Consider the following 24,427-nt stretch of genomic DNA (forward strand, 5'->3'; position numbering starts at 1 on the left):
GTGCCTGGCCAATAGGTGGTATAATTTTTAATTGGACTCTTCTTAACTTAAATATGTTCTGTTTGGCCTTTATCTGAAATTCAGTAATGATGGCTGGACCATGGTTACTTAAGGCAGCCATATACTCTGAAATTTGTAGACTAGTACTCCTCTTGATTATACTGTGTATGCTGGTATCAAATAATCCTTGCATCATGTTGCTTAGTACCATGTCTGAACTACAGAAAGAGGTCAGCATGTCATTAAACAGTAAGGATGGTCCTGGCTCTCATGGGTTTTATAGTCTAGTTGGGGACATAATTGGTTTTATACAACTTCTATAGGGGTGTCAAGAGGGTCAGCACCCTGAGGTATAAGTCTTAAAATTTCTGAAGGAGGAGGATGTATTGTTAAGTGAGGAGAAGGGGAAATGGTTGAAGAGTTTAGAAGTGGGAGTTACATGCCAGGGATGAGAAGTAGCACTAATCCTGAGAACCCAAACTGGTATATGGCAGGATAAAAAGGTGGGCCTTGAAGCATATCATTAAGACTTCTAATCTGACTCAAGAAGCATTCCAAGCAAGGTGAACTTCTAAATAAATATGGAATACAAGCCCAAATATACATTTAGCAAAATCTGACCCAGGCGCAGGTTATACTCTTTATTGTTTCTTTTTTTTTTTTTTGAGACAGAGTTTCGCTCTTGTTGTCCAGGCTGGAGTGCAATGGTGCAATCTCGGCTCACTGCAGTCTCCGCCTCCTGGGTTCAAGCAATTCTCCTGCCTCAGCCTCCCAAGTAGCTGGGATTACAGGCATGTGCTACCACGGCCGGCTAATTTTGTATTTTTAGTAGAGACAGGGTTTCACCATGTTGGTAAGGCTGGTCTTGAACTCCTGACCTCAGGTGATCCACCCACCTTGGACTCCCAAAGTGCTGGGATTACAGGAGTGAGCCACCGTACCTGGCCTCAGATTATATTCTTAAAGGCAACTCATTGATGAATAACTATGATAACATATAATTCACTCATTCTATGGCACTAGGGATTTGCATTCAATTTAAGATCTATCCAAATAAGTTAAAGTATGATTAATAGGATTTTGTTATGAAAAGCTAACCAGTACTGAATTAAAGTTAAAACTCGTACTGCTTGGTCTTTTCTCATCTGTCAAACATAAAAATAGCACTTTACTTCAGCATGTTCCCCTGTTTTTTTCTGATTAAATCCATATAATTGTGACTTGTAATTTGCTGGATGTTTGAAACGTATTTGAAATGTTCTCAGTAAACACTCAGCACTATGTGGCTAATGGTTAAGGGCAAGGGCTTTGGAACAAGACTGCCTAAGGTTTGAGTCTCAGCTTTACTACTTAGTTGCGTGACCTTGGGCTAGTTGCTTAATCTCTTCTTTAATTCAGTTCCCTCATCTTTAAAAAAAGAGATAAACATGGCATCTAAGATGATTGTTTGAAGTGAATGGATTCTTATAGCTAAAGTTTCCAGAAAGGTGCCTGACTCAGAGTAAGCACTCAATAAATGTTAGTCATTATTATAATTGTTGTTGCTATTATTATCATCACTATTATTATTAAAGGAGATTGTTTTTGCCTTCCAGGAGCTTAAAAACTAACATAGTCCTCTAAAACAAAACAAAACAAAACAAAACAAAAACCAAAAAACTTCCATATAGCTCAAAATGCTTTTCTGGACACTGGTATGTCTAGCTCATTATAAAAGGTCTGCAGTCTACCTTTGGGCAGTAGTTACCACATACCCATAAGATATAGAACAGTCTACGAGCTAAAGGAAAGCATGTGCCATTTGCCATGTGTCCTGCCACGGTGGCAGCATGACCTCTGAGATGGAATTCCCACTGTATCAGCAGCCCAAGGTGATGTCTTGTGACCACCCAGTGACTTTGCAGAACCTTTCTGTAAAATCAGCTGACTACCTTGGCTCTTCTCCCAGCAAACAGGTGTAAATATCACTACTACCACCACACCACCAAGCACTCTCTTGGCAGGGGTCTATGAATTAAATGATCCTTGGAGAATGATATGACCTCTCCATTTCAGAGGTCTAATTATGGTAAAATATTCTGAAAATGTAAAACATTAATCCTACACTCTCTAAAAGTAGTAAAACATAATTTCTTAAGCAGAAAAAAAAAGTCTAATCATTCCTTTGGAAGGCTAATCACTGGGTGCCTTTAAAAGATGAATTAATTATCTGAGGTTATTGAGCTACAGTAATTTCTAAAACATAGGTATGAGGCAAAGAAAGACACAGCTAAGAAGAAAGAGTTAGGGAGTGAGGAACCAAGAGCTTACAATTATAAGCTGAAGGGAGAAGCAGAGGTGAAAAATACAACTAGCAAGTGGGGGAATGAGAGATATTAATCAGGCAATATGTATTGAGCTCTAACTATGCTGTACTGTTAGGCAACCTGGGAAATCAGATTAGGATAAAATATGTCCTCTACCTTAAGGAATATAAAAAGTGGTCAGAGAGACAAGGCATAAAGAAATGACATGCTAAATAGTACCTTGAGATCAGTCATAAAGTAACACACAATCAACTGCCAATGTAGTGTATTTACGTGTATTATAAGCTCAGATACCACTGGGGTAAAGGAATACGGCTATGTGACATAAGCAAATTTGATATTTCAGCCCAGAAACTAGAAAAAGGAAAACAAAACTAACAAAGACACAAACAGAAAGGACATTCAGAACTGTAAACTTACCAGCATCACCCAGGCCTGGCCACATTAACTGGTTATTAAATGATAGTAGGGAATTACTCACTATTCATTATGTTAGGTTTATAATAATATTAGAGAGTATACTGAGTTTTGGGAGATATATCCTGAATAATCAAAGATAAAGTATCATGATGTTGGCATTATATTGGTAATTGTTGAATTGAGGTGGTAGGCATATGGAAATTCACTGTACTCTTTGCTTTTCTGAATGTTTTTTAATTAAAAAAAATTTTTTTGAGACAGAGTCTCTTGCTCTGTTACCCAGGCTGGAGTGCAGTAGTGCGATCTCAGCTCACTGCAACCTCCACCTCCTGGGTTCAAGCAATTCTCCTGCCTCAGCCTCCCGAGTAGCTAGGATTACAATTGTGCACCACCACACTCAGCTAATTTTTGTATTTTTAGTAGAGACAGGGTTTCACCATGTTGGCCAGGCTGGTCTCAAACTCCTGACCTCAAGTGATCTGCCTGCCTCGTCCTCCCAAAGTGCTGGGATTACAGGTGTGAGCCACCGCACCAGGCCCCAGATGCTTTTACATTTTCATAATAAAAAGTTTAAAAGATCATATCATTTAAAAATATGCATAAAGACTGAAAGGAATTAAAACAAAAATTTTGTCAGTGGCTATGTTAGGATGATGAGTGATTCCCTCCCTCCCCTTTTCCTCTAATGGAAATGTTCTACAATGTGCTAATGCTGATTTTATAATGGAAAAATAATGTGAACTTAAAAAAAATGTGTAAACTTAAAAAAGAATAGAGCTTGGCAGATTGGCCATAGATAAAAGGTGTTTGAAGAGTTTTGTGTGTTCATCATGGAAAAAGTAAAAGACACAGGTGAAATGGTGAACAGGAAGGGTGAGCCTGGAGCAAATCTCTGTCCCTATAGTCAAACTCTGCTTTTTTTTTTTTTTTTTTTTGAGACAAAGTTTCGCACTGTTGCCTGGGCTGGAGTGCAGTGGCGCATCTCAGCTCACTGCAACCTCCACCTCCTGGGTTCAAGCGATTCTCCTGTCTCGGCCTCCCGAGTAGCTGGGATTACAGGCGCCTGCCACCACACCCAGCCAATTTTTTGTATTTTTAGTAGAGATGGGATTTCACTATGTTGGCCAGGCTGGTCTCGAACTCCTGATCTCGTGATTCGCCTGCCTTGGCCTCCCAAAGTGCTGGGATTACAGGCATGAGTCACCACGCCCGACTGCTTTTTTTTTTTTTTTTTTTTAGACGGAGTCTCACTCTGTCACCCAGGCTGGAGTGCAGTAGCGAGATCTTGGCTCACTGTAAGCTCGGCATCCCGGGTTCACGCCATTCTCCTGCCTCAGCCTCCCGAGTAGCTGGGACTACAGGTGCCCGCCACCACGCCCGGCTAATTTTTTGTATTTTTAGTAGAGACGAGGTTTCACCGTGTTAGCCAGGATCGGCTGCTTTTTTGAGTCTTAGGATTAGTTGCTGCTACCTCCAAACAATTTTAAGCCTAGACACAATGATTTGGCATGCAAACATCTTACATAGGGTGTTGCTTCAGAAGGGATGACAAAATGAGGCTTAAGTTGTAAGCTTTACATTCAATTCTCTATGTGTAAAATGACATCTAAGTATCTAGGGAGAGTAAATAATCTGTGAAGTTTAGCAGTTCACAGCTCAGTGGAAGGATGAAATCACTTCCTCTTTTTTTTTTTTTTTTTTTTTGAGACTGAGTTTTGCACTTGTTGCCTAGACTGGAGTGCAATGGCGCAGTCAGGTCACTGCAAACTCTGCCTCCTGGTTCAAGCAGATTCTCCTGCCTCAGCTTCCCAAGTAGCTGGGATTACAGGCATGCGCCACCATACCTGGCTAATTTTGTATTTTTAGTAGAGGTGGTGTTTCACCATGTTGGTCAGGCTGGTCTTGAACTCCTGACCTCAAGCGATCCACCCACCTCAGCCACCCAAAGTGCTGTGATTAAAGGCATGAGCCACCATGCCCAGTCTGCTTCCTCTTTTCTTATTCTCTCATCCATATACACATAAGCTTAAAAAATTACTTCAAAACAATGATGGACAACCCATGGCTACGAAACACTATTTTCAGAGTAATTCCCAGTTCACATGAAAGTAGACACTGAGATTAAGACATTTCTTTTGAAATTTGCTTGAGCCATTGTTCATATAAGAATTAGAAACACTACTGGCATACATGTGACAATATTTTCCCAGAATTTCTCAACATTCCATAAATATGTAAAATTCTGTAGAAAGAAAACTCTTAAAACTCACTGCAAAGTGTTCAAAATTGGAAACACACTATTTCCAGCTCCACAACCAACCTAAAATCAAAAGAACAAGCAAATATCAAAAAAGCAAGGTTAAATATTTGTCACCAATGTCAGATCTTCTATTAAAGAAAAAAACAGACTTACTGATCTCTGGGCACAGTAGAATTTTCTAAACTCAAAAGCAATGAAATAAATCACACGAATAAACACTAAGAAATCTGACTATGGAAACATTTAAATTTTTTACACACCAAAACCCAAAATAAACCAAATTTAAAAATAAACAATACGCTGTGAAGAAAACTGCAATGAATATGATAAACGGCAGGGCTCATTAGGAAAAAAAAAAAAAAAACAGATAAGCAGAGAAAATAAATGGACAGAACAAAAAAGAAGTACAAACGATTCTAAACATTTGAAGTATGTGACCTGCTTAGTAATCAAAGAAACGCATATTAAAACAAGGTACAATTTTTGTCTAACAAAGTGGAAAACATTAAAATAATACTTCAATCAATGAGGGTGTGATGAAACAGACATACACTGTCATGGAATGGTATTAGTACAACTTCTTAGAAAGCAAGTGGGCAATATGTTTTAAAAGTACTAAAAATCTTCATAAATTATGAACTAGAAAATCTAACCTAAAACAATAGAAGAAAATGCAGGTAAAGGCTATACCCAAAATGTTTGCTTCAGAAAATCTGAAAACAATTAAAATGCCCAGTAGTGTGAAAATAGATAAGTAAAATTATAGTACTTCACATAGTAAAATATTTTGTAGCCATCAAAATATTTACAGAGAATTTTTAAACACAGTGAAAACTGCTTATGATACCATGTTAAATAGAAACAAACAAAACTTAGAATACATGTACAGTAATAAAAGAAGAAAAAGGTCAGCCAGGCACGGTGGCTCATGCCTGTAATCCCAGCACTTTAGGAGGCTGAGGCGGGCGGATCACCTGAGGCCAGGAGTTCAAAACCAGCCTGGCCAACGTGGCGAAACCCTGTCTCTACTAAAAATACAAAAAAATTAGCTGGGTGTGGTGGCAGGCACCTGTAATCCCAGCTACTCGGGAGACTGAGGCAGGAGAATTGCTTGAACCCGGGAGGCAGAAGCTGCAGTGAGCTGAGATGGCGCCACTATACTCTAGCCCAGGCAACAAGAACAAAAGTCTGTCTCAAAAAAAAAAAAAAAAGAAGAAGAAAAAGGTCACTAAAATGTTAACAGTGGTTAAATCCTTTGTTTGTAGGATTGGTGATAAATTATCTCCTTGTTAGCAAATTCTCTATAATCAATATACATTGCCTTTAAAATAAGAAAGACAGGGTTTAGTTTTAAAAATAGAAAACCAAGGTCTACACCAGATTATAGCAAATTATATATCTCACTTATTTCTATTTCATCTAAAAAGGGTTAATAACAAAGAGAGTAAAAATTAAGGCCAAAGCTTCATTGGTACTTAAAACTGCCCTCAGATTAAAATGAAAACAGACAATTTTTTTTTAAAAAAAACCAGCAAAACCAGATTTAAACCACAAACTTAAAACTTGACTGATTAAAGACATGAGTCCCTTAAATATTATTTATGCACAAAAGTACACTGAATGCTTATTTACATTTGATAGTTTTCCACCAAAAAAAATCTGGATTATTAATAAAACAATACAGAATGTACATTTTCAAATTATTTGTCACCTCCCATTTTTGTCCCTTGAGCACAATACCTCTAGTATCCTGAAAGTGGCATTGCTACCAGGAAACAATCCAGTCTCCATAGGTCCTTTTTTGTGTTTTTCAGAGTCTAGGTTGGAAAAATCAGATTCTGTTTTGCTTTGACCTTCTGAAGAACCAGAACTTTTCTCATAATGATTTTTTTCATCAGGCACAGTAGGACAGTGCATTCTTGAGAAACAATTTGTAGCACTAGTTTTTACATGATCCCATGATGATTCTCTCGCCTTCTCTTCAGGTTTTTGATCAACTGGAAGAATTTCAGGAAATTCCCTCAACAGCCAATTACGATCCTTGAAAAACTTATTCTTATGAATCTTGTAAAATGTGTCCCAGTATTTACTAGCTTCTCTCTCATACTTAACTAAAATAAAGAGGAAAAAGAAAGATTTATTTTACTATGAATTATATTTACTATTAGCTACTGTCTTGATAATTATTGTTAAACATATACATTATCATTTATAACAATTATATTTACAAATGAATAACTTTAATATTATAATATTTTAATCTATCTGATAAAAGGTTGAAACTACAGAGCTTTAATTCTCTCAAAATGTGTCAAAATGTGGGATATTTAGTCCTACCCCTGTGAATCTGCTTTTATCTTAATAGTTTAGCCAATTTTTGTGAGAAATATAATCACTGCAAACAACTTTCTAATTTTATCTTAACAATCACATTGTTACCAATAAGCTGTGTGGTTTTTTATTATCTTAAAGAAAGGTCCGGGCGCGGTGGCTCATGCCTGTAATCCCAGCACTTTGGGAGGCTGAAGCGGATGGATCACGAGGTCAGGAGTTCGAGACCAGCCTGGCCAACATAGTGAAACCCCATCTCTACTAAAAATACAAAAAGTTAGCCGGAGGTGGTGGCAGGTGCCTTTAATTCCAGCTACTCAGGAGGCTGAGGCAGGAGAATTGCTTGAACCTGGGAGGTGGACGTTGCAGTGAGGTGAGATTGCGCCATTGCGCTCCAGCCTGGGCGACAAGGGTGAAATTCTGTCTCAAAAAAAAAAAAAAAAAAAAAAAAAAGAATGAGGGCTGGGCGCGGTGGCTCATACCTGTAATCCCAGCACTTTGGGAGGATGAGGCAGATGGACACTTGAGGTAAGGAGTTCAAGACCAGCCTGGCCAACATGTTGAAACTCCATCTCTACTAAAAATATAAAAATTAGCTGGGTGTGGTGGCAGACACCTGTAATCGCGGCTTCTCAGGAGGCTGAGGCAGGAGAAATGCTTGAACCTGGGAGGAGAAATTTGCAGTGAGCAGAGAACACGCCATCGCACTCCAGCCTGGGCAACAGAGTGAGAGTCTGTCTCAAAAAAAAAAAAAAAAAAAAAAAAAAGAGCCTGGAACAGTGAGACAGAGTGAGACCCTGTCTCAAAAATTAATAAGTAAATAAACAAATAAAAGAAAGGACACCTCATTTTTAATGTATTTACAAATACAATTTCAGCATAAATGCAAATTGGTGATCAGACAGGAAATTTCAAAATTATAAACAACACAATTTAAGAGCTAAAAGGGTCCATTGGAACAATTTACTCCAACCTCCCTTTTTGCATTTGAAGAAAGGACCTAAATCCACTTGTTCCAAGTCCTAGAGCCCCATCACAGTGAATCCATGGCCATGTCTCCTGACTTTTGGAATCTGGAGGCCATCCCGTAACTCCATTCTTCCCCCAACCTCCAAGGCATCTCTTCCTACTGACATCTCCCAAGATGAAGCCTTAAAGAAAATTTCTGATGCTCTTAAAACAAATACGCATTTTATGATGTCATCCTGTGGTCAGGGTTAGGTCAATAGTCTCAGAGCTTCAGGTAATTCTTCGCTTTCTGCCTCTTCCTATTTGCTCCTTAAATTAATAAAGTAAGGGCCGGGCACGATGGCTCATGCCTGTAATCCCAGCACTTTGGGAGGCCGAGGCGGGCGGATCACGAGGTCAGGAGTTCAAGACCAGCCTGACCAACATGGTGAAACCCCATCTCTACTAAACATACAAAAATTAGCTGGGCGTGGTGGCAGGCGCCTGTAATCCCAGCTACTCAGGAGGCTGAGACAGGAGAATCGCTTGAACCTGGGAGGCGGAGGTTGCAGTGAGCTGAGATCATGCCATTGCACTCCAGCCTGGGCCATAGAGCAAGACTCCGTCTCAAAAAAAAAAAAAAAAAATTAATAAAGTAACCCACTGTCTCCCTCATTTATTCAACAAACATTTCTTTTATTTATTTATTTATTTTATATTTTTAGTAGAGACAGGGTTTCACCATGTGGGCCAAGCTGGTCTCAAACTCCTGACCTCAAGTGATCTGCCTGCCTCCACCTCCCAAAGTGCTGGGATTACAGGCGTGAGCTACTGCGCCTGGCACGTTCCTTTTTTTTTCCTTTTTTTTTTTTCCGTATTCTTGGGCAGTGCTACAGGCAATAACAATTTCTTGAGTGCTATTATGTAATAGGCCTAATCCACGCATTAGGAATTACTTCAACCTACTGTAGACGCATGCCATTTTAAAAGTGCAAAAGCTTTCTTTCTAGGAATACAGAATAATTTCCAAGATTTGGTGTTAGGTGAAAAAGCAAGGTATATAACAGTGTCTATATTCTGTAACCACTTATTAAAATAAGAAGAAAATACGCATGTATGGTTACATAGAAATATTCATGTACACACATACACACACACACACACACACACACTTGTAGAAGGTACAAAATACTTCTGGAAGGATAATCACATAATCAGTAATACTGGTTGCCTCTAGGGAGAGGAAAGGAGTGGCTGGGGACCACAGTTGGAAGGAGAATTTTCATTTGAATTTTGATCCATGTGAATTTACTATACATTCCAAAAATAAATTAAACTAAAAATAAAAATAAGAGATGCATTTCCTTCACAATTTTAAAGAAGCCCCTACTCTCAGAACAAGCAGTTGCCTGTAATCAGGTTCATCTTTGTTACAGAACCCTGTCCTGAGGCCCTTATAATTTTCTTCTTTCCAATTTTATCTTTATGGCCTTGTACCATGGATCTCCACCCATCTGGCCACAAGACTTCCTTCCCATCAAGGCTGAATTGTATCTGGCAGCAGGAATGCTATAAAGACTGAAACTCCCATCTGTATTTAAGGTCTGAGAAATGAAAGTGGATCTTTTTAACAAAAGAACTATGTGATATTAAGTCCAAAACATGCTCACCTCTGCACTAATGGAAAGAAACCTATTTATGGTTGATCTAAAACTATATATTTGTCTTTTAAACATTTCTATCTCTATTTTCCTTCTTTTTCAATAATTTTGGTATATCTCCACTTTTAAAAATTGGAGTGTGCCCGATATACTGTGTAAGAAAACAAAATGACACTCTGAAAATCAGACTCAGGAGAAATTATAAAAGAGTCAAATTTCTCCAGGGTCTTCTCAAGCTTTCTCTTCTTCCTTTACCTTAAAAAAAAAAAACTCTCTTTGTAACTCATTCCATGCAGGTAAAAGATTTTCTGCCTAACAAAAAGCAGCCACCTAAGAAGACCTATATTTAGTGAAATCTCTAGTATTTGAGTTTACAATATCAAGCTACTTGTGAAGTGTGTTTGAGCCCAATTACCAGTAACTAGAATGTACTGTAATACTACTATATCTTGATTAATTTGTGGGAATATTCCTCTAGGAATTAAGTGGGGTGGGGGAAGTACAGGGGAGTAACCTAATAAAAGTTGTGCATAGCAGCCAGGTGAGGTGGCTCATGCCTGTAATCCCAACATTGGAAGGCCCAGGGAGGAGGACCGCTTGAGGCTAGGAATTCAAGATGAGCCTGGACAACAAAGCAAGACCCTGTCTCTACTTAAAAAAAAAATGTGTGTTTAGCAGTTCTATTCATATTAGGGAAAAGTGGGGAAAACTCAAATGCCCAACAACATGGGAATGAGCAAGCAAACCATGCAGTTCAAACAGGGTAACCTTATGTAGCAATTTAAAAATAAAAGATAATAGGCGGGGCATGATGGCTCATGCCTACAATACCGGCACTTTGGGAGGCCAGGGAGGGCAGATCACCTGAGGTCAGGAGCTCGAGACCGGCCTGACCAACATGGAGAAACCCCATCTCTACTAAAACTACAAAATTAGCCAGGCGTGGTAGTACATGCCTGTAATCCCAGCTACTCAGGAGGCTGAGGCAGGAGAATTGCTTGAACCCGGGAGGCGGAGGTTGCGGTGAGCTGCGATCGCACCATTGCACTCCAGCCTGGGCAACAGGAGTGAAACTCCATCTCAATAAATAAATAAATAAATAAATAAATAAATAAATAAAAATAAAAAATAAAATAATAAAGGAAAATAATATTAAGAGAAAATACACAGAACAGTATATACATTGATGGCAGCTCTAAAATTTATTTTATAGTCATTCATAACAATAAGTTGAAAATTTGAAGCAATGATAACAATTTAATCATTATTAGGTAGCTCTTTCTTTTGCAAAGCTGTATCTACTTCTTACACAAAGATTAAAGAATCTTAGCTGAATTCTTCATTCAAATTGCCTACAGAATTTCCTCATTTGATGAAAGGTTTGAATTAGAGTAGTATCTCTAAAGTCTGTTTAAGCTCTAAAAATTCTGTGTACTTTCCTATTAAGCGCCATGAATTTATGGGGAACATTAAACATTATCAGTTCTACAGACTACAAAATCTTGGATCAGATTGCCGTTTTAAACATGAGTCTGTACTACTGTTTTAATTTTTACAATTTAAAGAGAAAATGAATCTGTAGTGACGTGACTGCAATCTGGTTCAGAAACCAAACATGTCAAGCATCTAAATTCAACTCTAGCCTATGTAATCTATAAAAAGAACTTGATTACTATTAGAAGACAATAATCAGGGTTTGCTAATATACCTATTTTCAAGCCTTTTCCAACTATTTCCCACTCAGGAATTAGGAGAAAAGAAATCAGATAATTACATAAATTACACCAATAATAGTAGCATTAAAAATGACAAGAATAACACATATTATGTGTTTATTATGGGCTACGCACTATGGCAAATGCTTTACTTGGATTTTTTCCCCCATTTAATCCTAGCAGTATCTCTCAGATAGATTTTATTATTCCAATTTGCAGAGAAAGAAATTCAATGTCAGAGGGAATAAAGAATTTCCCCAAGGTCACCCAGCCAGAAAGAGCAGAGTCAAGACCTAGCCTAAGTCTGCTAAACTCTAAAGCCCATGCTCTCACCCATTACACTACACTGCCTCCCGAACACAAAGTCAATATGAACCCCCTGAAAATCATCTCTGCTTTTCTGATTCATACTTTCTTCTCAATTATTAAGTATCAAGTTGAAATGAAAACCTCAGTGTGGCTTACAATCAGTGTAACTACATTGTAAAAATAATGCTGATTGGAGTTACCCTTCATTAAGACAGATCAGAAATATATAATTAATTAAACTGCATACTTTAAATTATAAGAAATATAAACCATGCAGTTATATGATGAAATGATGAGCAATAGGAACATTAAATGCTCTATGAGAATATATGGGTTTGTGGGACAGAAACAAAACAGAGAAGCAGCACCAGTGTCTGGAATTTGGCTTTCAGCAGCTTCTCCAATCAATGCTGGCAACTCCATAGTTCCCAGTAATGTGTGAGAGCTTCTGAGACCCCACAGCTTGGTCAATCATCATAATTATGATTATGAGACAACAAACACCTTCAGTGTATGATTTAATTTCCTGAACTGCAAGAGTATCTGTGTTAACAGGGGAATTGGAGGAATTACTGCCCTGACCATGAGTAAAAAATTCAGTATCAAGCTGCTGGTAAGGCAGGTCAGGAATGATAAAATAATATAGTGTGGAGAAATCTGCCCTGTCTTCATCTTGTTTAACTGACTTTCTAAACAGGTGTATTAATGACAAATTTTTCTTGGAGGAAAATTTTTTTCTTTCCTAGGTTGGTGATTCAGAGTTAATTGCTTTATGCCAGTGGCAGTAAGAGGGATGTAGCGATCTGTTTAACTACAGCCCAATGAAGCAACTTCTCAATTATTCACTTATTAAATTCAATATTGCTGAGGGAAAGAAGGAATATGCACGCTAACCATCCTTAAATATTCAGAATTCATTCTGAATCACACTGAACATCACAACTAAGAAATTGAATTAAACCATTTATGTATGACATATATATGATTAATATGAATTATGAAAATTTATTCTAAGTTTCCATGTAACAAAAAGCAATTTAAAGTTATTTTTGCACATCAATTACGCAAATACCTGAGCTCTCAAAGTTGGAAATTTCCACACATCAGTGAGAAAATTCATTGTCTAATAAAAGAAAACTCTTAAACTTATGAAATTAAAAGTATGTTTCTAAGAGCACTGCATAAAATTTTAAACAAGCAAAGCCAACTTATAAACAAATACCCTAAATTTATAAGCATAAAACTTTTAGCTATAAAACTTATAGCTCTCTCTATATATTTTTTTTCACATAGAACATCCTCTCAATGGTAAGGTATTCACAAAGTAAAGTATAGTGAGACTCATTCTTTTGCTTGACATAGATAACTTTCCATAGGTAGATAGTTAATTACAGGATATTTTAAAGTAAAAATAGCAGCTGCTTTTGTTATTCCATTTAAAAGACTCATTACATTTGCTAAATAACTGAGATATGACACACTGGAGATGTTTTTTAGGAAATTATAAAATATAATTATGTTAACTCAAAAATTGCCAAATGTATCTTTCATTTCTCTGAATTAACTTGCTTTTAAAATAAATTTGAGCTATAGTAAAATTGAAAATAAATTACAAAAAGGAAATGTGGAATTAAAAATCATTAATCTGGGCAATCTTCTTGAAAGAAATGAGGGCCTGGATCTATAGTTTTTTTTTTTGTTTTTTGAGACAGGGGCTTACTCTGTGCCCAGCCTGAGGTGCAGTGGTGCAATCACAGTTCAGTGCAGCCTTGACCTCCTGGGCTCAAGTGATCCTCCCATCTCAGTCTCCCAAGTAGCTAGGACTACAAGCACGCACAACTACGCCTGGTTAACTTTTAAATTTTTTGTAGAGATGGGGTCTGACTGTTGCTCAGGCTGGTCTCAAATTCCTGGGCTCAAGAGATCCTTCCACCTTCGCCTCCCAAAGTGCTGGGATTACAGGTGTGAGCCACCACATCCGGTCCCAGATGCCATATACATTTTAATCACAAAAATGAAATGTCAACCATCCTGCAGCAAGACTATTATTTGTGATGCATAATTTCTTACTTTCAGATTGTGAGAGTGTTTCCTGACTTCAGTTCTCACCAACAGCTAAGACAATATGTGAGAAATGGGAAATGGGAGTGACAGGAGAGCCTGAGACACACAGAGACCAAAAGAAATGTGCCAGAGAGTTGGCCAGCATGGGAGAACAACCAGTACTTCCTCCCAGTTGCATTAAAATAAAGTGAGATAAGATCAGTAAACAGTGCTCCTGCTGTATAATAATCTGCATATAGAATACTCTGTGATGGGAGAACACTGGCTCTTTCAAAGATTTAGGACTCTCCTAGATAAGAAAAGATGGTGGTTCACAGAGGCACTTGCCGAAGAGCCAGGTCACTGCTTCCTCTGGGTTCTCACAGTGTTTGAAAGTAGAGCTTTTAAACAATCTATTTACCTTGACCCATATTCATCAGAGGCATTAAATATCAAACCTGAAGCGTCACCCAGGGTGCTGCAGACTGGCACGTCTGTGATCCCTACAGAAATTGCGCTGGATGGCTCTCACTGTAACGTCCTGCCACTCAACATGGTTCCTCAGAACAAAAGTATTCTTCCTTTGCCACCCTCCGGGCAGCCTCAGTTATTGCTCTGTGTGCCCTTGCTTACGTGTGATAAGATGGTCACCCCCATAATGCGTTCCTTCTCCCTGCAGTGGTCCCCTGACAGGTATAAAGCCCACCACACCGAAGTGTTACAGAGGGGATGCAGAAGGGACCTAGCAGAAGCCTTTATCTCTTTGAGTCATTTTGAAATGGAATTTTTTGTTCTGTGTCTCTGCAGCAGTCAGAAAACTTGCACAGAAAGAGACTGGACATACTAATAAGCAAATCAAATGCTTCAAAGTGGTATCATCAACCCTCTCCTGCCTGCCTTTCCTGCTTCTACAGAGAGAGGCCAGTCACCACCTTTCTATTTCAGTCACACTACGTACGGTTCTATGGGAACTGTCATTTTCCTTTACTGCGGTTTCCAAGGCCCTAAAATAACCTTCTCATTAGCTTCACCAAGTTCATTGTTAACATAAATAGAACAAAATAGGCAGCCACATACAAACGACTTTAAGGGAACATTATCAGCACTGCTCATCTATTTATGTTCTAAACGGAAATATTCAAAATAGGGCAAAAAAATCCTTGGTTTTTCATATTATCAGGAAATATATTGTGGATAATTTTTAACTTCCTGGAAATGAATTAAGATGGCTGACAACTTTTAATTCAGTTTAGGCTTGACTCTGTCTGTCACATCCAGGTGGCCACCAGCAGAAGCTTGAGTAATGTGGAAAATATGTCTGTGCAGCTGCTGGCAAAGAAGCACAGTTATACTTCCTCAGAAACAGTGTGACAGAGTTCCTGCAAAGGAATGCAATATTGGCTGATTTGTAAGCAGTACTATCACTGGTATGCACCCTCCAATCCAACCCTAATACTCCCTGGCCATATTCCCCTCAAAGACTTCGTGGTTGAAGCTCATAAAAATAGAATGATGTCATTGTGGATCAGGTGCTCTTCGTTTCTGTCCACTCTCTAGGATACAATAAGGAGCTTAGGAGGAGGATGGAGAACTGGCTCTACGGAATAGCAAGTGATACCAAAAGATAAGAAGGTAGGCACTGCCCTCTTCACTAGGTAAGGGCAGCTAATGAGGGCAGTCTCATTAGCTTAGGCTCCCCAACTACTGTTGCTTCAAACTTTGGCCTCAATTTGTAGACTAAAGTCACCAGAACAATAGTTAACTACCAGTGGGATTAGTGATCTTCCTTATACTTGGTTTACACAGAGGAATGCTAACATCTTTCCCTGGGGAGTTCCAGGACAGCTGATCAATCTAGAAACAAAATTCAATCTCAGGGGTTGGAAACCTTTTTCTGTAATGGGCCAGATAGTATTTTAGTCTCTGTGGGCCAGCTGCAGCAGTCTTTGTTGCAACTACTCAACACTGTGACTATAGCTCAAAAGTAACCATAGACAGTATGTCAACAAATGAGTGTGTCTGTGTTCCAATAAACTTTATTCACTAAAACAGGCAGCAGGCTGGATTTCGACCATAGACTAGTTTGCTGACCCTTGCTTCATCTAACGGTTACACTGATGTTGCCACAAGAGTGACCAAAAAATGATGACCAGAACCAAGTTGTTCTGGCAAAACTAATCTATTGTATTAGAAGCCAGAATAGTGGCCCATAAGAGCCACTATTAGTGGGATTAGTGGGGTCAGGGATCAGGGGGAGTACTGTAATTGGGAAGAAGCACATGGAAGCTTCTGGATTAATAGTAATACTCTGTTTCTTGATATGGTTGATGTTTACATAGGTGTGTTAACTTTGTGAAAATTCATTGAACTATGCGAGAACTCATTTATGAGTTGTATAAATTGCTGTGTCTATTTTATAAACTATTTTTAAAAAGAAAAAAAAAGAACCAACATGTTCTAAGGGAGAAATCATTTTAAGAAAAATAAGGCAGAAAGTCCTATAGAGAGAATATAAGAGTTGGGCAAAGTGTCTGTGGGTTCCCAGCTGTGCAATGAGGATGACGCAGGCCAAGTTCTTTTGTTTGTAGTGTGCTTTTTAAAAAAATTGTGATTACAAACCACATAATGTAAAATTTAACATCTTAACTATTTTAAAATGTATAGTTCAGTACTGTTGAGTATATTCATATTGTTGTGAAACAGACCTCCAGGATGTTTTTATCTTGCTAAACTATTAACTACATACCAATTAAATGACAACTCCCCCTTTTATGGAAAAAGTGTTTATTTATGAAATAACATGAGGTTAAAAAAGTAGATCCCCAAATTATATATGTATTATAATTACAACTGCTTAAAATTATATACACATTGGGTAAAAGTTCTAAATGATGAACTAAAAACAATTATGTTAGAACAGTAGGATTAAGAGGGAATTGTCCTAAATTTTCTTAATATTTCCCCCATTTCCTGAGCCCTTGGCAACCACCATTTTTCGTTCTATGAATCTGACTACTTTAGATGTCTCATATAAGTGGAATCATACAGTATTTGTCTTTTTGTGGTGGCTTATTTCACTTAGCATCATGTCCTCAAGGTTCATCCATGTTGTAGTATGTGACAGGATTTCTTTCCTTTTTAAGCCAGAATACGATTCCATTTTATGTATATACCACATTTGTTTTAACCATTCATCTGATGATGGGCATTTTAGGGTACTTCCACCTTTTGCCTATTGTGAATAGTGCTGCTATGAACATAGGTGTGCAAATATCTCTTTGAGACTTTGCTTTCAAATCTTTTGCATATAACCCAGAGGTGGGATTGCTGGGTCATATGGCAGTTCTATTTTTTATTTTTTTAGGAACTTCCATACTGTTTTCCATAGTAGCCACACCATTTTACAATCTTACCAACAATACACAAGGGCTCCCATTTCTCCAAAGCCTTGTCAATGCTTGTCATTGTCAGGTTTATAAAACATTTATTTATTTTTATTGATATATAATAGATATAAATATTTTCAGAGTACATGTGATAATTTAATACCTTCTAATCAGTGTAATTGGTATATCCATCAACCTAAATATTTGTCTTTTCTTTTATTATTATTATACTTTAAGTTCTAGGGTACATGTGCACAACATGCAAGTTTGTTACACATGTATACTTGTGCCATGTTGGTGTGCTGCACCCATTAACTCATCATTTACATTAGGTATATCTCCTAATGCTATCCCCCTCCCCACTCCCGCCACCCCACAATAGGCCCCGGTGTGTGATGTTCCCCATCCTGTGTCCAAGTGTTCTCATTGTTCAATTCCCACCTATGAGTGAGAACATGTGGTGTTTGCTTTTCTGTCCTCGCGATAGTTTGCTCAGAATGATGGTTTCCAGCTTCATCCATGTCCCTACAAAGGACATGAACTCATGCTTTTTTATAGCTGCACAGTATTCAATGGTGTATATGTGCCACATTTTCTTCATCCAGTTTATCATTGATGGACATTTGGGTTAGCTCCAAGTCTTTGCTATTGTGAATAGTGCCACAATAAACATACGTGTGCATGTGTCTTTATAGCAGCATGATTTATAATCCTTTGGGTATATACCCAGTAATGGGATGACTGGGTCAAATGATATTTCTAGTTCTAGATCATTGAGGAATCGCCACACTATCTTCCACAATGGTTGAACTAGTTTACAGTCCCACCAACAGTTTAAAAGTGTTCCTATTTCTCCACATCCTCTCCAGCACCTGTTGTTTCCTGACTTTTTAATGATTGCCATTCTAACTGGTGTGAGATGGTATCTCATTCTGGTTTTGATTTGCATTTCCCTGATGGCCAGTGATGATGAGGATTTTTTCATATGTCTGTTGGCTGCATAAATGTCTTCTTTTGAGAAGTGTCTGTTCATATCCTTCGCCCACTGTTTGATGGGGTTGTTTGATTTTTTCTTGTAAATTTGTTTAAGTTCTTCACAGATTCTGGATATTAGCCCTTTGTCAGATGGGTAGATTGCAAAAATTTTCTCCCATTCTGTAGGTTGCCTGTTCACTCTGACGGTAGTTTCTTTTGCTGTGCAGAAGCTCTTTAGTTTAATTAGATCACATTTGTCAATTTTGGCTTTTGTTGCCATCGCTTTTGGTGTTTTAGACATGAAGTCCTTGCCCATGCCTATGTCCTGAATGGTATTGCTTAGGTTTTCTTCTAGGGTTTTTATGGTTTTAGATCTAACATTTAAGTCTTTAATCCATCTTGAATTAATTTTTGTATAAGGTGTAAGGAAGGGATCCAGTTTCAGCTTTCTAACATGGCTAGCCAGTTTTCCCAGCACCATTTATTAAATAGGGAATCCTTTCCCCATTTCTTGTTTTTGTCAGGTTTGTCACAGATCAGATGGTTATAGATGTGTGGTATTATTTCTGAGGGCTCTGTTCTGTTCCATTGGTCTATATCTCTGTTTTGGTACCAGTACCATGCTGTTTTGGTTACTGTAGGCTTGTAGTATAGTTTGAAGTCCGGTAGCGTGATGCCTCCAGGTTTGCTCTTTTTGCTTAGGATTGTCTTGGCAATGCAGGCTCTTTTTTGTTTCCATATGAACTTTAAAGTAGTTTTTTCCAATTCTGTGAAGAAAGTCATTGGCAGCTTGATGGGGATGGTATTGAATCTATAAATTACCTTGGGCAGTATGGCCATTTTCTTGCTATTGATTCTTCCTATCCATGAGCATGGAATGTTCTTCCATTTGTTTGTGTCCTCTTTTATTTTGTTGAGCAGTGGTCTGTAGTTCTCCTTGAAGAGGTCCTTCACATCCCTTGTAATTTGGATTCCTAGGTATTTTATTCTCTTTGAAGCAATTGTGAATGGGAGTTCACTCATGATTTGGCTCTCTGTTCGTCTGTTATTAGTGTATAGGAATGCTTGTGATTTTTACACATTGATTTTGTATCCTGAGACTTTGCTGATGTTGCTTATCAGCTTAAAGAGATTTTGGGCTGAGACAATGGGGTTTTCTAAATATACAATCATGTCATCTGCAAATAGGGAAAATTTGACTTCCTCTTTTCCTAATTGAATTCCCTTTCTTTCTCTTGCCTGATTGCCCTGGCCAGAACTTCCAACACTATGTTGAATAGGAGTGGTGAGAGAGGGCATCCCTGTTTTGTGCCAGTTTTCAAAAGGAATGCTTCCAGTTTTTGCCCATTCAGTATGATATTGACTGTGAGTTTGTCATAAATAGCTCTTATTATTTTGAGATATGTCCCATCAATACCTAATTTATTGAGAGTTGTTTTAGCAAGAAGGGCTGCTGAATTTTGTCAAAGGCCTTTTCTGCATCTATTGAGATAATCATGTGGTTTTTATCTTCGGTTCTGTTAATATGTTGGATTACGTTTATGGATTTGTGTATGTTGAACCAGCCTTGCATCCCGGGGATGAAGCCCATTTGGTCATGGTGGATAAGCTTTTTGATGTGCTCTTGGATTCGGTTTGCCAGTATTTTATTTAGGATTTTCACATCAGTGTTCATCAGGGATCAGGGATATTGGTCTAAAATTCTCTTTTTTTGTTGTGTCTCTGCCAGGCTTTGGTATCAGGATGATGCTGGCCTCACAAAATGAGTTAGGGAGGATTCCCTCTTTTCCTATTGATTGGACTAGTTTCAGAAGGAATGGTACTAGCTCCTCCTTGTACCTCTGGTAGAATTTGGCTGTGAATCCATCTGGACCTGGACTTTTTTTGGTTTGGAGGCTCTTAATTATTGCCTCAATTTCAGAACCTGTTATTGGTCTATTCAGGGATTCAACTTCTTCCTGGTTTACTCTTGAAAGGGTGTAAGTGTCCAGGAATTTATCCATTTCTTCTAGATTTTCTAGTTTATTTGCATAGAGGTGTTTACAGTATTCTCTGATGGTAGTTTGTATTTCTGTGGGATCAGTGGTGATATCCCCTTTATCATTTTTTATTCCATCTATTTGATTCTTCTCTCTTTTCTTCTTTATTAGTCTTGCTAGCGGTCTATCAATTTTGTTGATCTTTTCAAAAAACCAGCTCCTGGATTCATTGATTTTTTGAAGGGTTTTTTGTGTCTCTATCTCCTTCAGTTCTGCTCTGATCTTAGTTATTTCTTGCCTTCTGCTAGCTTTTGAATGTGTTTGCTCTTGCTTCTCTTGTTCTTTTAATTGCGATATTAGGGTGTCAATTTTAGATCTTTCCTGCTTTCTCTTGTGGGCATTTAGTGCTATAAATTTCCCTCTACACACTGCTTTAAATGTGTCCCAGAGATTCTGGTATGTTGTATCTTTGTTCTCATTGGTTTCAAAGAACATCTTTATTTCTGCCTTCATTTCCTTATGTACCCAGTAGTCATTCAGGAGCAGCTTGTTCAGTTTCCATGTAGTTGGGTGGTTTGGGTGAGTTTCTTAATCCTGAGTTCTAGTTTGATTGCACTGTGGTCTGAGTGACTGTTTGTTATAATTTCTGTTCTTTTACATTGCTGAGGAGTGCTTTACTTCCAACTATGTGGTCAATTTTGGAATAAGTGTGATGTGGTGCTGAGAAGAATGTATGTTCTGTTGATTTGGGGTGGAGAGTTCTGTAGATGTCTATTAGGTCCACTTGCTGCAGAGCTGAGTTCAATTCCTGGATATCGTTGTTAACTTTCTGTCTCATTGATCTGTCTAATGTTGACAGTGGGGTGTTAAAGTCTCCCATTATTATTGTGTGGGAGTCTCTTTGTAGGTCTCTAAGGACTTGCTTTATGAATTTGGGTGCTCCTGTATTGGGTGCATATATATTCAGGATAGTTAGCTCTTCTTGTTGAATTGATCCCTTTACCATCATGTAATGGCCTTCTTTGTCTCTTCTGATCTTTGTTGGTTTAAAGTCTGTTTTATCAGAGACTAGGATTGCAACCCCCGCTTTTTTTTGTTTTCCATTTGCTTGGTAGATCTTCCTCCATCCCTTTATTTTGAGCCTATGTGTGTCTCTGCACCTGAGATGGGTCTCCTGAATACAGCACACTGATGGGTCTTGACTCTGTATCCAATTTGCCAGTCTGTGTCTTTTAATTGGAGCATTTAGCCCATTTACATTTAAGGTTAATATTGTTATGTGTGAATTTGATCCTGTCATTATGATGTTAGCTGGTTATTTTGCCCGTTAGTTGATGCAGTTTCTTCCTAGCATCGATGGTCTTTACAATTTGGCATGTTTTTCAATGGCTGGTACCAGTTGTTCCTGTCCATGTTTAGTGCTTCCTTCAGGAGCTCTTGTAGGGCAGGCCTGGTGGTGACAAAATCTCTCAGCATTTGCTTGTCTGTAAAGGATTTTATTTCTCCTTCACTTATGAAGCTTAGTTTGGCTGGATATGAAATTCTGAGTTGAAAGTTCTTTTCTTTAAGAATGTTGAATATCGGGCCCCCACTCTCTTCTGACTTGTAGAGTTTCTGCCGAGAGATCCGCTGTTAGTCTGATGGGTTACCCTTTGTAGGTAACCTGACCTTTCTCTCTGGCTGCCCTTAACATATTTTCTTTCATTTCAACCTTGGTGAATCTGACAATTATGTGTCTTGGAGTTGCTCTTCTTGAGGAGTATCTTTGTGGCGTTCTCTGTATTTCCTGAATTTGAATGTGGGCCTGCCTTGCTAGGTTGGGGAAGTTCTCCTGGATAATATCCTGAAGAGTGTTTTCCAACTTGGTTCCATTCTCCCCGTCACTTTTAGGTACACCAATCAGACGTAGATTTGGTCTTTTCACATAGTCCCATATTTCTTGGAGGCTTTGTTCGTTTCTTTTTACTCTTTTTTCTCTAAACTTCTCTTTTCGCTTCATTTCATTCATTTGATCTTCAATCACTGATACCCTTTCTTCCACTTGATCAAATCAGCTACTGAAGCTTGTACACGCGTCACACAGTTCTCATGCCATGGTTTTCAGCTCCATCAGGTCTTTTAAGGACTTCTCTATGCTGTTTATTCTAGTTAGCCATTTGTCTAATTTTTTTTTCAAGGTTTTTAGTTTCTTTGCAATGGGTTCGAACATCCTCCTTTAGCTCAGAGAAGTTTGTTATTACCGATTGTCTGAAGCCTTCTTCTCTCAACTTGTCAAAGTCATTCTCCGCCCAGCTTTGTTCCATTGCTGGCGAGGAACCACGTTCCTTTGGAGGAGAAGAGGCGCTCTGATTTTTAGGATTTTCAGCTTTTCTGCTCTGGTTTCTTCCCATCTTTGTGGTTTTATCTACCTTTGGTCTTTGATCATGGTGACGTACAGATGGGGTTTTGGTGTGGATGTCCTTTCTGTTTGTTAGTTTTCCTTCTAACAGTCAGGACCCTCAGCTGCAGGTCTGTTGGAGTTTGCTGGAGGTCCACTCCGGACCCTGTTAACCTAGGTATCACCAGTGGAGGCTGCAGAACAACAAATATTGCAGAACGGCAAATGCTGCTGTCTGATCTTTCCTCTGGAAGCTTCGTCTCAGAGGGGTACCTGGCCGTATGAGGTGTCAGTCAGCCCCTACTGGGAGGTGCCTCCCAGTTAGGCTACTTGGGGGTCAGGCACCCACTTGAGGAGGCAGTCTGTCCCTTCTCAGATCTCAAACTCTGTGCTGGGAGAACCACTACTCTCTTCAAAACTGTCAGACAGCGACGATTAAGTCTGCAGAAGCTTCTGCTTCCTTTTGTTCAGCTATGCCCTGCCCCCAGAGGTGGAGTCTACAGAGGCAGGCAGGCCTCCTTGAGCTGTGGTGGGCTACACCCAGTTCGAGCTTCCCGGCCGCTTTGTTTACCTACTCAAGCCTCAGCAATGGCAGGCGCCCCTCCCCCAACCTCGCTGCCGCCTTGCAGTTCGATCTCAGACTGCTGTGCTAGCAATGAGTGAGGCTCCGTGGGACCCTCCAAGCCAGGCATGGGATATAATCTCCTGGTGTGCCGTTTGCTAAGACCGTCGGAAAATAGCAGTATTAGGGTGGGAGTGACCTGATTTTCCAGGTGCCGTCTGTCACCGCTTCCTTTGGCTAGGAAAGGGAATTCCTGGAACCCTTGCGCTTCCCAGGTGAGGTGATGCCTTGCCTTGCTTTGGCTCATGCTCCGTGGGCTGCATCCACTGTCCTGCACCCACTGTCCGACAAGCCCCAGTGAGATGAACCCAGTACCTCAGTTGGAAATGCAGAAATCACCCGTCTTCTGCATCGCTCACGCTGGGAGCTGTAGACTGGAGCTGTTCCTATTTGGCCATCATGGAACCACACCTTTTTGTCTTTTCTTCATGCTAGAAACATTTATTCTCTTCCAGCTATTTTTTTTTGAGACAGTCACCCAGGCTGAAGTGCAATGGCATGATCTTGACTCACTGCAACCTCTGCTTCCTGGGTTCAAGCTATTCTCTTGCCTCAGCTCCCGAATAGCTAGGACTACAGGTGTGTGCCACCAGACCCGGCTAATTATATATTTTTGGTAGAGATAGGGTTTCACTGTTGGCCAGGCTGGTCTTGAACTCCTGACTTCAGGTGATCCACCCACCTTGGGCTCCCAAAGTGCTGGGATTATAGGCGTGAGCCATCTTGTCCAGCCTCTTCTAGCTATTTTGACATGTTCAGTAGATTATTGTGAACTAGTCACCCTACTGATCTATATTGAACATGAGGTCTTATCCCTTCTATCTAACTGTATATTTGTACCCATTAATCAATCTCTCTTCACCCCCCACCCCTTCCTGGCCCCTGGTAATTACCAATCTATTCTCTCTTTTCATAAAATCCACTGTTTTAGCTCCCACATATGGATGAGAACATGCAGTATTTGTCTTTCTGTGCTTGACTTATTTAACTTAAGGACCTCCATTTCCTCCATGTTGCTACAAATGATAAGATTTCATTCTTTTTTATGGCTGAATAATATTCCATTGTGTATATATACCACATTTTCTTTATCCA

General features: G+C 39.0%; 1 protein-coding gene across 6 annotated transcripts in view; it reads right to left on the minus strand.

Annotated features, from left to right (window-relative positions):
- The window catches only part of METTL8 (methyltransferase 8, tRNA N3-cytidine), a 113,741-nt gene that overhangs the window by 10,880 nt on the left and 78,434 nt on the right, over positions 1-24,427 (minus strand). For all 6 annotated transcript variants that reach the window (XM_019022698.4, XM_063694988.1, XM_031008749.3 and 3 more), the window contains 2 exons: positions 6,727-7,097; positions 4,997-5,046 (listed from right to left, as the gene is read on the minus strand). In XM_019022698.4, the coding sequence (XP_018878243.3) occupies positions 4,997-5,046; positions 6,727-7,097 (421 nt within the window). The remainder of the gene's footprint in view (positions 1-4,996; positions 5,047-6,726; positions 7,098-24,427) is intronic.

The sequence above is a fragment of the Gorilla gorilla genome, chromosome 11, assembly GCF_029281585.2.
Source record: "Gorilla gorilla gorilla isolate KB3781 chromosome 11, NHGRI_mGorGor1-v2.1_pri, whole genome shotgun sequence".
In the NCBI taxonomy this organism is placed as follows: Eukaryota; Metazoa; Chordata; class Mammalia; order Primates; family Hominidae; genus Gorilla; species Gorilla gorilla.